Source organism: Taudactylus pleione, unplaced genomic scaffold (genome assembly GCF_031769625.1).
Source record: "Taudactylus pleione unplaced genomic scaffold, aTauple2 ptg001565l, whole genome shotgun sequence".
Taxonomy (NCBI): Eukaryota; Metazoa; Chordata; class Amphibia; order Anura; family Myobatrachidae; genus Taudactylus; species Taudactylus pleione.
In genome coordinates, this window is record NW_028285962.1 from 780,648 (window position 1) to 792,784 (window position 12,137).

At 45.7% G+C, this 12,137-nt stretch overlaps 1 protein-coding gene across 1 annotated transcript; it reads right to left on the minus strand.

Moving 5' to 3' along the window:
• Nucleotides 1-2,653: 2,653 nt before the first annotated feature.
• Nucleotides 2,654-3,676, minus strand: LOC148442363 (olfactory receptor 52K2-like). Its single transcript, XM_088464039.1, has one exon. The coding sequence runs from the start codon at nucleotides 3,674-3,676 to the stop codon at nucleotides 2,654-2,656; it is 1,023 nt and encodes a 340-aa protein (XP_088320165.1).
• Between the last annotated feature and the right edge of the window lie 8,461 nt (nucleotides 3,677-12,137).

Genomic DNA, 12,137 nt, shown 5'->3' on the forward strand with positions numbered 1-12,137 from the left:
GGCTGCTGCATGCATGATGGCAGATGAATACATTGATAATAGAGCATCATGGGCAGCCCACTCTGAGCGGGGCCTGATTCCGAGGGGCACGTTATTTTGCAGTACAATGGTGTCTTTTGTGCAGCACAACTGCACCTTTATGTAAATGCCACAACCGACGGGATTCGTACACAGACGCACACCGGCTGCGACGCTAATCCTTCGCTGTGTGTATTAAGATGCACCATTGGAGGAGCAGATTAATTGTCTAAACTTGGCTGCCTGTGTCAGTGCCAGGGCTGCCAATAGCTATGCCAGGCCCAGGTACAAGGACCAACCCGGGGAGGAGTGACTACACCCCCTCCATACAAAAAAAAATGTTACAAGTTTGCGGTTGTGTGCGGTGTGTGGGGGTGGGGATGCGAGCGCTCCCCCCAGCACATAATGCAGGGAGAGAGAGGACTGACTGCTGCTGCAGCATATGTGCTGGGCTGGGGAGCCCACAGTAAAGTACTGATGGCGGGCTGAGGGGACCGGGGGTTTGGGCTGCAGGATCCGAGCTCCCTTCTGGTCTCTCCAACAGGCCCTGGTAAATAGTACCCGCACCCCCCTCTTGGTGGCCCTGGTCAGTGCATCGCTGAATGCGTCACACCCACGTCTTACCTGCTTAACCACTGGGACACAGGCACAGACTTTTATGTACACCTCTACATCAGGTCCATAAGAACTAGAGGAATCGGTATGATATCGATTCCCGGCAGCGGCAGCCCGACATCAGCAGAGTTCCGAGCAGTGGAAGCCCGACAGCGCTGGAAATCCCGATCGTGTATAGGTGAGTATCTACTAACCTAAACTAACCCCCCTAACCCTAACCCTCCTTAGGGGTGCCTAACCCTAACCTCCCCCCCAAGTGCCTAACCCTAATCCCCCCTCTAAGTGCCTAACCCTAACCACCCCCTTCCCCGCTGCCTAAACCTAAGTCCCCTGGGGGGGTGCCTTACCCTAAGTCCCCCCCGGGGGTGCCTAACCCTAACCCTCCCTCCCCCTAGCCTAACCCTAACCCTCCCGGGGGGGTGCCTAACCCTAAGTCCTCCCGGGTAGCCTTAAACCTAACCCTCCCCCCCTGCGGCTGTCCGCTCGCGGCCCTGGCATCACTACGATCGGGATGCCCGGTGCCGGTCTCCCGGCATCGGGTAAATGCCGGGCATCTACATCTAGACACCCGGCATTTCACCCTTGCCGGGATATGACAGTCGGGAAGCCGGCTGCCGGTATTTAGGCAGTCGGCTTTCCGATTGCATACCGAACTAGATACCCTCAGGAGAATGGGCCTGCAGATTACACAGGATCTCAGTGTACTTTCTAGTGCGCTAATCTGCCGTACATCAGAGCATCCATTTAAAGGAAATTATCAAAGTAATTTATTTTTTATACATACAGTAGTCTCATAATTCTATTCCTGTGACGGGAACCTCACCCTCTGCATAATGTGAGGGCATACAGTCCTCCTGAGAGAAATGTCAGATACTGTACAAATACATTATTATCTGTAATACTTCACATTCTCCATAAACCAGTCACACAGGGGTTAATCCCCCAGACATGAAGGCAATAAAATACATACACTGAGTATCAGATTCCTGTTATCACTTCCATGATCTGTGACTTCCGGCTTCGGACTGAGCTGAGATCCCACTTTATAAAGAAGGACACAAACATTTACCATCAGGATATTGATCCTCAAACCTTGGCACTCAGTAACCAGACTGCCCAGATATCTGTTTCCTTCTTACAGTATGTGCTCAAAATGTTGCTGCTCGCTGATACAATGTAAGCAGCCGGCTGTCAGTAATTGTCTTACGGAACATTGACAAGTGTCAGTAAATATTCACTCTAAATAAAGATTTGGGGTATTTACTGTAAATGACTTCAGTGCAAATGGTTAAGATTTAAATAAAACAGAAATAGATATAAGATGTCGGAGCAGAATCTTATTTCAAAAATATATTTTTTTATTGATAAAACCCAAATAAAACAAAGTGTTTGTAGCAAGTCTAGATTTAGTCTAGAATTAGAAATCTTCAAGTAAACAAATCAAAAAAATGTTTCAACAAAATTCCGATGACACGTTTCTTGCAGGTGAAAGGATACTATGGATACTGGAGAATGTATCGCTCAGGGGTTCACCCCCAGAACCCCTTCCAATAGGAAAGAGCAGGCCATTGGGAACTACAGTAATACCATCTTAAGAGTTCCCTCAAGCTTTCAGAGTTTGCACATATGGCCCCTAACAATTGAAGGGTTTGTTAAATAATTCATGTAGAAACAAGTTTTTCCATATGTGCAACCGATAATGAATATTAGGCCCCTCAGATAATGAATAGGTCCCGTAATCAACAAAAAATACCCCTCACTGACAGTGTCATACAGTACAATAGGAGAGGTTGGTCTGGGGAGATTTTTGCCATCTTGTGGCCATTGGAGGCTCAGGGTTGTGCATACGTCCAGTTTTATTGTTTCCATCTGTACAGTTATGGAAATAACCTTTCAATACTAGTGTAATGATCTGTGCAGAGTAAATAGTGAATTGTAAAGAGCATATTTAATATTCTGTACATCACAGAGGATTCATGACGGTAAAAAACAATATGTGAGTGTGGCCAAGTAATTATAGTTATATTTTTATTTTCTGATTCCAATAAGACAGTCGGGTACTCGGGGTAACTCCAGTGACAAAGCAGGTACTGGTAGAACAAGTGAAATCCATGTTGAAGATGGATCTTATTCTTCTTCTAATCTGTTGGGTCTTTGCCCCATACACGATGGGGTTAATGAATGGTGGCAGCATCAGGTAAACGTTGGCCAACAAGATGTGAATATGAATTGGGACACTTTTCCCAAACCTGTGGACCATAGATGAGAGAACAACGGGAATGTAGAATGTGAGAATGGCAGAAATATGGGAGGCACATGTCCCAAGGGCTTTCAGCCTGGCATCCCTGGAGGCCAGGCGAAACACAGCATGGAGAATCAGAACATAGGACCACACGATGAAGATGAAATCCAACCCGACTATGAAAAGAGCCACCACAATGCCGTAGATGTTGTTAAAGGTGGTGTCGGCACAGGCCAGCTTCACCACCGCCATGTGCTCACAGTAGGAGTGGTGGATGACATTGGCAGAGCAGAATGGAAGTCGTTTTATAAGGAACGGTAATGGGGCCATTAATAGCACCGCTCTACTGACAGCCAGTAAACCTATTTTTGTGATTAGCCATTTAGTTAATATTGAAGAGTATCTTAAAGGGTTACAAATGGCTACATATCGATCAAATGCCATGGACAGAAGAATGGCAGACTCCATTATACAGAAGGAATGGAGAAAGAACATCTGCGTGAGACAGGCCTCAGAGTAAATCTCCTTGGAGTTGAACCAAAGGATTCCCAGCATCTTGGGTGTTGTAGAATTGGATAAAACCAGGTCAATGGATGACAGCATGCAGAGAAACATGTACATAGGCTCATGGAGGCTCCGGTCTACCTTTATGATAAATAGCAGGGTGACATTTCCTATGACTGATGTTATATATATAAGAGTAAAGGCAAATGCTGTATAGTGGTAAGTGTATTCCAGACCAGGAATCCCCAGAAGGATGAACTGGATAGGAAATTCAATGGTAGCATTTGGCAAAGACATTATCTTCTCCTTATATTGAGGTAATGAAAGGTTTCTGGCATTGCAGTGAGACATAAAAACACTGAATTAGGAGTTACAGTAACACATTGTCTTATGTCTACAAATACAGCACTTTACTATCATCATTCTACAGTGTTACTGAATGTTCCCTGTAAACCCTCAGCCGCTCTACATCTCTGATCTCCTGGAGATCACACACAGTTATTAACATTGTGGTCTCTCAGTGCTGGGTCATGGGCTCAATTCCAGCCAAGGCCCTCTATGTGCATTGTGTTTGCCTGGATTATCTCCAGGTGCTCCGGTTTCCACCCACACTGCAAACACATAAAGAGCTGATTGGCTATTTATAGCATTAACCCTAATGTGTGTGTCTATGTGATAGGGGATAAAGAGTGTAAGCTCCACTGGACCAGGAACTGGTGTGAATGGCTAATCTATTCTCTGTAAGTCACTGTAATATGGAGGTATATATACAACGGCTAATAGATCTCAGTTATGCCCTTTCCCTGGATTCCCATTGCTTGGGTGAAAATCTTCAGATGTATCCATCAATGCTAAAAAAAAAAGGAGGGCCTCAATGATTGCCACCAATACCCTTATTCATTCTTCTCTTTCTTCTTTGCTTACTGTAGTAATCTTTGTACATATCAAATAGCTCCAATGTCACATTTCGTTCTGATATAACAGGCACGACCATTACATGTGCACCAGTACACACTCAACCTCTTTAAATATAACAGTATTAAGCTAATGTGGTGGGTGGGCCGTGCTTCAAAGTGTGGTGAAAAATAGGGGGGGTGAGTCTAGTGCAGGGGGGGGTTGGGAGATGGGGATTTGGGAAGTGCTGCAATGTACAGTAGGGGAACTTTAAATATAACAACTTCCATTGGGGAATGCATTGGGGAATGCATCACATAAATAATCCAGGTGGTGCACCTCACCAGCTACTATGACCAGACACATACTGGTAACGTCTGTTGGCTCGGCCTTATAAACGCAGTCATAATGACCATACTCCCAATGTTTCTTTATCTCGCACAAACTCTCCCAGTTTATGTTCCATCCTCTTTCTTGATAAATCTCCAGCAACTATTTCAAACTATATGTTGTATTAGTATCTATCAAAAGTGGTCCAAGAAAGGACAACCGTTAGACCAGTGACAAAGTCAAATTTTGATGTCGCTCATCTTTATTTCTATGTTTCATGACTTCTATACAATGGTTTACTTTTATAGACAGACATTTCCTAATACAAAGAGGATTACAACCCCCAGATGTTACTTATATGCCACTGCATTCATCTTAACCAATGTAATATTTTATTCACTCATAGGTTTAATGTTATACAGTCAGAGAATATTTGTGGAGCAACCAGTCACCTGTGTCCGGGGACAGTCCGGAGTCACTGCGGTCAGTATCGGAGATGTGTCAGGGTTGTTGCAGCATCACAGCGGAGATTTATAGAGCGGATGGAGATGGACACACCAAGCTCCTGAGACATTTATAGGCAACAAGAGAGCCAATTACTTGTACCCACTGGAGATTTGTTTAATGAGGCAACGCACATATTGTACAGAGGCTGCTAAAATGACAATTATCACCAAATATGTTATCATAATAGACCAAAATAATAAATCAAATAATTAACTCTTTACAAGACAAGTGGATATGTGTCTGCAAACACCTACGGTATCCTTACATCATACTAAATATCCCCGATTGGTGTGCAATGAAACATACATCTAAGCTGCACCATGAGTCCATCGCCCAGGTTTTTTTACTGAATTTGCATCTTTTTCGCAGTGTTAATGCAGCAAAGGCACAAAGTCCAAGGACCCTGTGCACCAGCATCAGAATTGCAGTTATAACAGTCAGACAAGGACGCTAAGTGACTGAGCTGCTGTATGCATCCCATCGCACAGCATTGTACTAATTTACACTGCCATGATTGCAAGAAAAGTGCAAAACCTAAACCCCGGTAAACAATAAGTCTGATATTTTGCAGCTGCAGTGTGAACAGAATGCTAAAATGCAAAGAATGAATGAGCCTAGGAGAGCAGAGAAGAATCTTGTAGAGGAAAGAAGAGTATAGGAGAGAAGAGAAGAATCTAGGAGGAAAGAGAAGTGTATAGGAAAGAAGAGTCTGTCGGGGAGATGTACTAAGCTCTGGAAAGTGATAAATTGGAAAGTAATAAACTACCAGCCACTCAGCTCCTAACTGTCATGTTGCAGGCTATTTTTGAAAAATGACAGTTACTGTAGGAGCTGATTGCTTGGTAGTTTATCACTCTCCAAGTTATCACTTTCCAGAGCTTAGTGCATCTCCCACTAGCAGAAAAGAGAAGAGTCTAGGGTCGGGATGTACTATCCTTGCGGTGTACATCCCACCAGTCACCACAACCTTACTAATCGCATATGTACTAACATATGCGATTAGTATCACAAATGACAGCTCTTGTGATAAGAGCTGCCCTTTGCGAAGCAGCCGATGCCGGGTGAGGGGGTCTCTGTGGACTCTGTCCCCTCTGAGCCCTGGGAACTTTCTGCTGGTGACCTGTGCAGGGAGCCCCGGGCTCCTCCTCCTCCTCTCTAGACCCAGAAGAAGATTAGGAGGAGAAGGAGGCGGAGAACCCGGGAGGAGCACGGGCCGGCGACCAGGAGACTAATGTGAGTGAGGGCTAGTGCTGGGCGACAGCGGGACGGCAAAGTGCCAGGTGTGGGATGCGGTAAGAAGCACATAGGCTTCTATAGGGTAACATCAGGTTCTTCTGGCATTACCCTCTGCACCGACAATAGGGCGGCCGGGGCTTAGTACATATGAAAATGCAGTAAAACCCCTGAAAACAGGGGTTTTACCACATTTTTCCTTTAGTACTTCCCGGCCTAGGAAAGAAAAGAAGAGTCTAGATAGGAGAAGAGTCTAGGGGGGAAGAGAATAGTCTAAGAGAGAAGAGAAGAGTTTAGGAGGGAAGAGAAGAGTCTAGGAGATAGGAGAAGAGTCTTGGAGAGAAGAGAAGAGTCTAGGAGGGAAGAGAAGAGTCTAGGAGATAGGAGAAGAGTCTTGGAGGGAAGAGAAGAGTCTAGGAGATAGGATATGAGTCTAGGAGATAGTAGATGAGTCTAGGAGGGAAGAGAATAGTCTAGGAGGGAAGAGAAGAGTCTAGGAGGGAAGAGAAGAGTCTAGGAGATAGGAGAAGAGTCTAGGAGGGAAGGGAAAAGTCTAGGAGATAGGAGAAGAGTCTAGGAGATAGGAGAAGAGTCTAGGAGGGAAGGGAAGAGTCTAGGAGATAGGAGAAGAGTCTAGGAGGGAAGAGAAGAGTCTTGGAGGGAAGAGAAGAGTCTAGGGGGTATATTTACCAAAGTGTGTAGTTTTAGAAGTGGAGATGTTGCCCATAGCAACCAATTAGATTCTAGCTATTATCTTCTATAAGGTGCTAGTTAAATGTTAAATAGAATATGATTGGTTGCTCTGGGCAACATCTCCACTTCTTAAAACTCTCTCTTTAGCAAATATACCCCTAGGAGAGAAGAGAAGAGTCTAGTAGGGAAGAGAAGAGTCTAGGAAAGAATAGAAAAGAAGACTCTAGGCGAGAAGAGAAGAGTCAAGGAGAGAAGAAAAGAGTCTAGGGGTATATTTAATAAAGGTTGGTTTTAGGATTTTGGGAGATCTTCCATACCAACCATTTACTAAAGGTAAGACCAATGAAAACTGAACAAAATACAGACTCTAGAACACTTTAGAACAGTGTATGCCAAACTTGTTCCTCAGGGAGCACTAACAGTGCATGTTTTCCAGGTCTCCTCACAGGATCACAAGTGAAAGAATTAGCTCTACTTGTGGATCTTTTAAAATATGTCAGCCAGTAATAAGTGTACCTATGCACCAACTAGGAGAAATGGAAACCATGTACTGTTTGTGCTCCCTGAGGAATGAATGTGCCCTGGAAGCCCCGTCTGGGATGCGGCATCGTTAGAAGAACACAATCACCATGATTTTATTTGCTAGATACACAGAGATTTGCAGTATATACTTGTTAGCACTGATTGCAAAAGCCTTTCTGTTTCTATACATATATGGCATTAATACTCCCCTGCAGCTGGTACCATGTGCAATATGGGTAACACCGAACGTGGGCACATTTCTGTTTGGGTTTGTTTAAAAATGTTGCCTAGTGCTATCATGCCTGCTTTGAATGAAGGCTATATACAGTAAGGCCTAGTTGAGTGTGGCTAGCCAGCCCCTGTATGGATCTTACCCTGTGAGAGGTGAGTGCATTTAGTGGCAGGCTGCAAGCTTAAATGTTTGATCAAAATATGAACAAAATCCCTGTGCTTTTATATGCTAGACACACCATAATCATACCTGCTTACTCTGCAGGAACCTGCGGGAGATTCCTGAATTTTGGGCAGCCCCCCGCACCCCCGGAAGAGTAGGCACTTCTTCCACATTCCACCCACTCCCTAGTAAAGTGAGCAGAATGGGGAGAATCTTACCAGGAATTTGCGGTCCGTCGGGAGGGGACAGGGTTTAATTATGCAAATATATGATAATTAAGTCATTTGGCCACACCCTATTCAAATATAAGCTATTTGCGGCATTTCGTTGTAACGGGGCAGGGCCTAATGAAGCAAATATTCTGGCCCTGTCCCCATCACTGTCCTCCTGCATCTCAGGTTGGCAAAAATTGGCAAATATGCCCATGATTGCAGTATATTATAGTTAGCACCAACAGCAAAAAAAAGAGTATGCAATGAGTTCCTCTGCTCCTTCAGATGCTACCATCCATGGTGGACCCTTTAATGTCAATCCTTAGCCTTGTTTGCCCCAGGCAAAAAGTTGCTAGCTAGCCCTGGGGAACCACCCATTTAAATAAACATCCCTCAAATTCATACTGGATCCACACCATCCACCACACCGGGCAGCTAACAATTACACCACCGGGATGATCAGGACACCGAAGAGAGGAAAATATCTTCCATTAATAATAATCCAACTATTGCTCAAATGATAACTGTAGAGATTAACATTATTATTTTTTTTAAAGTAAGGTCATTGATTTATTTCATTTAATGTAATCTAATGTAATCTGAATGCCCTTTTGTTAGGTTTTGTTATCCTGTGGTATTTATCATCCACTTAAGCCCGTGTTGCTTGTCTGTTAACTTAATATGTTGTGATGCTGTAATATTAAGAATGTGACGATACTAAAATGCTATGTGGGAAATTGTCCTGGTTACAGGGACATGTTAGACAATCGCATCTCCGAGTCATTAAACTTGGACTGAATAGCATGCTGCAATATTGTTACAGTGACTCCTCCCTGCATACCCTGATAATAGTTATTACATACAGACTATAATGAGAAACCTTTAAATATTCTGCAGGGATAATATGAAATAACTTGGTGGTAAATTAGTCTAATTAAAGGGACTTTGATATAAATGAGCCCTTTAACAGTGTAGTTTAAAATTAATAACTTTTTGTAATAGTGCAGCGATGTACGTTTCTCTTCTCAATGCTCAGATAGTGGCAATGAGAGAGAGTGGGCACAATTTGTATTGAGAAATAACACCAATGCACACTAATACCGATTTTACACCAAAATACCGGGTCAGACCCGGAGGTTGGAACAGGGGGCCTGATTCAGAGCCGGACGCTCTGACAAGAGCGCTCGCTCTGAATCAGGGCCGTCCTACCTATTATTGGAGCGGCCTCCTGGCCGCTCGCATAGCTGTGGGTGACCACCCACAGCTTATGCGAGCGGCCAAAAAGATGGTCACGATGGTCAAGACCATCGCGACCATCTGGCTTGCGACGAGACCCTTGCGGTAGGGTCTCATCTATCACAAGCCTGGAGTGCTTTTGGCTCTATCAGAGCCAAAAGCACTCCCACTGACATCACTAGTGATGTCAGTGGGGCCGGCCCCAGACGGTAGGCGTTCCCATGGGAACGCCTCCGTCTCGGCAGCAACGCCCCTGGTACACCCACCAAAGGGGGCGTGCTGTCACTCACCATCGACAGCACGCCCCCTTTGGTGCGAGACCCATAGTAACGGCTTGGCCATCGCTATTCGGGTCTCGCGCATGCGCACGACGGAGCTCCCTCCATCGTGCGCATGCGCACTAGGGCAACATCGACCCGCTTGCAGCGCTCAGCGCTCGCGAGCGGGTCTGAATCAGGCCCAGGGTTCCAATCCGGATCAGACCCGGAATTTAGCCGGTGCCGACCCATGATTTTCCCAAGCCAGCGCCGTTCACACTGGAGTCGGGTCTGCATAGACCCGGCTTTTCCGGCGGGGAAGTGGATGCTCGGAGATGACGTCATCTCCAAGCGCCACTGAAGCCGGCCAATCAGCAGGCATGCAGCACGATCCAGGTCACTGTGAACCGGATCTCGCCGCTTACACAGCAGGGCTTCACGGGGCATTCCCATGTTAACCACTGCTAGTTACCTTGGTGGGATTGCCGGGTCACTCCACACTTGAAAAGTCTGAATTTTATATAATAATAACATATGGTCAGAGGAGAGAGACCAATAAATCCACTGAATCTTACGGTAAATGCTAATACAAATAGCACTAATATAATCAATAAGTGGAGTATATATATTCAGACTTATTATAACAAATATTACATCATACTGGAATAAGTGGAAGATACAGTATGTGACCAACATACTGACTGGAGGAGTCAGGTCATCTGTACAGAAAGCCTGATTCAGATCCGGACGCTATGCTGCGCTCGCTCGCATTGAGTGATTTTTCGCAATCTGCACATGCGTAGGAGTTGCAATGTGTGTGCGTAAACCAGTTGTTGCGATAGGAAAGTGACCGCCCGTAGCCCACAGTTGGGTCGCTATTTTGAGTGACAGATAGTGCTGTTTGTGGGTGGTAACAGGGGAAGGTGCTTGCAAACGGGGGTGTGTGTCAGGGTTCGACCTAGGATCGGCTATCTCTCACCTCCGTGCCAGCTTCCCCTGACTTTCTTATGGTCAGACATCGGGTGCAGTGAGGGGTGAGATGCTGAGTATTCTGCCTTAGGTGCTTTTGCGGACTTCCATGGTTGGCTGTGTGTTTTGGGGATCGGAGTTCCCATCATGGGCGCCGCCATGACAGTTCCTCTCATGTGACAGTCCTCCTAACCAATGGTAGCATGATCTCAGTCAGCTGACGCTGTGCTCCAATAATCTGCTACCCCTGGGTATAAATCCGCCCCCAGAACTTCAGGAAGATGCTGTTCAACTTCTTTGTTCCAGTGCCTGTGTGTTGCTTCAGCCTGCTCACAGGTCTTTAAAGTCTCCAGCATTAGCTTCCTTGCTATTCTCAGTCTGAGAGTTAGTTCTCTCCTAGTAACCATGTTTTTCTATGTCTGTGTGTCTTTGTATATGTGCTACTGAGGTGTCAGATTACCTGCTAGTACTAATTAGCTCCCAGCTGCCTCTTTAAGCATTCCCAGCCAGTCTACAGCTCTGTGTTTGTCTGTGTATATCTGCACCTGCATATGTAATTATTCCCAGTATACGCATGTGTCCAGCCTGCTCTGTGTTTGTCTGTGTAAGTCAGCATTTCTAGTTTTCCCAGTATCAGCCCATGTCCACTCTGCTCTGTGTTTGTCTGTGCAGCCAGCACCAGCCTTTCTAGTTTTCCCAGAATAAGCCTTTGTCCATTCTGCTCTGTGTTTGTTTGTGCAGCCAGCACCTGTATATTTAGCAAACTCCAGTACCTGCCAGTGTCCACATCTCCCTGAGCTGCTGTGCTAATCAGTTCCTGGTTTTCTCAGCGATTCTCAGTACATTTCTCAGTAATCTCATGCAAGCCGGTGATCAGGATTTCTAATTGTGTTTATCTCCAGTGTTCTAGCAATAACTTCATGTAATATAGTTTCCGGTCTTCTGCCATTCCCAGGTATCTGGCCAGAGGGCCGCGACCTGCTCACTTGGTGCAGCAGAAAACCAAATCCCAATTGGAGGGGTCACTGGAGAAAACCACCAAGTGAGTTAGACTCCGCGCCTCTGGGCAGGTCTAGCCAAACCTGGGTTCGGCCACAACTAGGAGACCTAGTCACCCGAACCTCCCGGCTCACCGTCTTCCGGAGGAACACTTGCACCGGATCGTGACAGTGTGGATGTGCGAACGCAGGTGTGCCTGACCATCAGAACGGCATTTAATGGGTGTGCATAATTAGCAAAGTAGTGTCATTGCACATTTGACTTGATTGTTTTTTAGCCTGAACTGCTCGCAGTGCTTGGGGTAGGTTAGGTCAACCCCAAGCGCTGCAAGCAGCTCCGATGGCCCTCGATGTTCACAATTACTCAGACTCTTCCCGGAGATGACGTGTGCTGTGAGTGACAGGTGGGAGGTTTTATAGTCCAGCGTACACTCACTGCGGTCTCTCGCTAAGATATAGAGGGCATCCTTACAGCGCAAAGAGCGATTGCTTGATTTGCATACCCGGCCCATT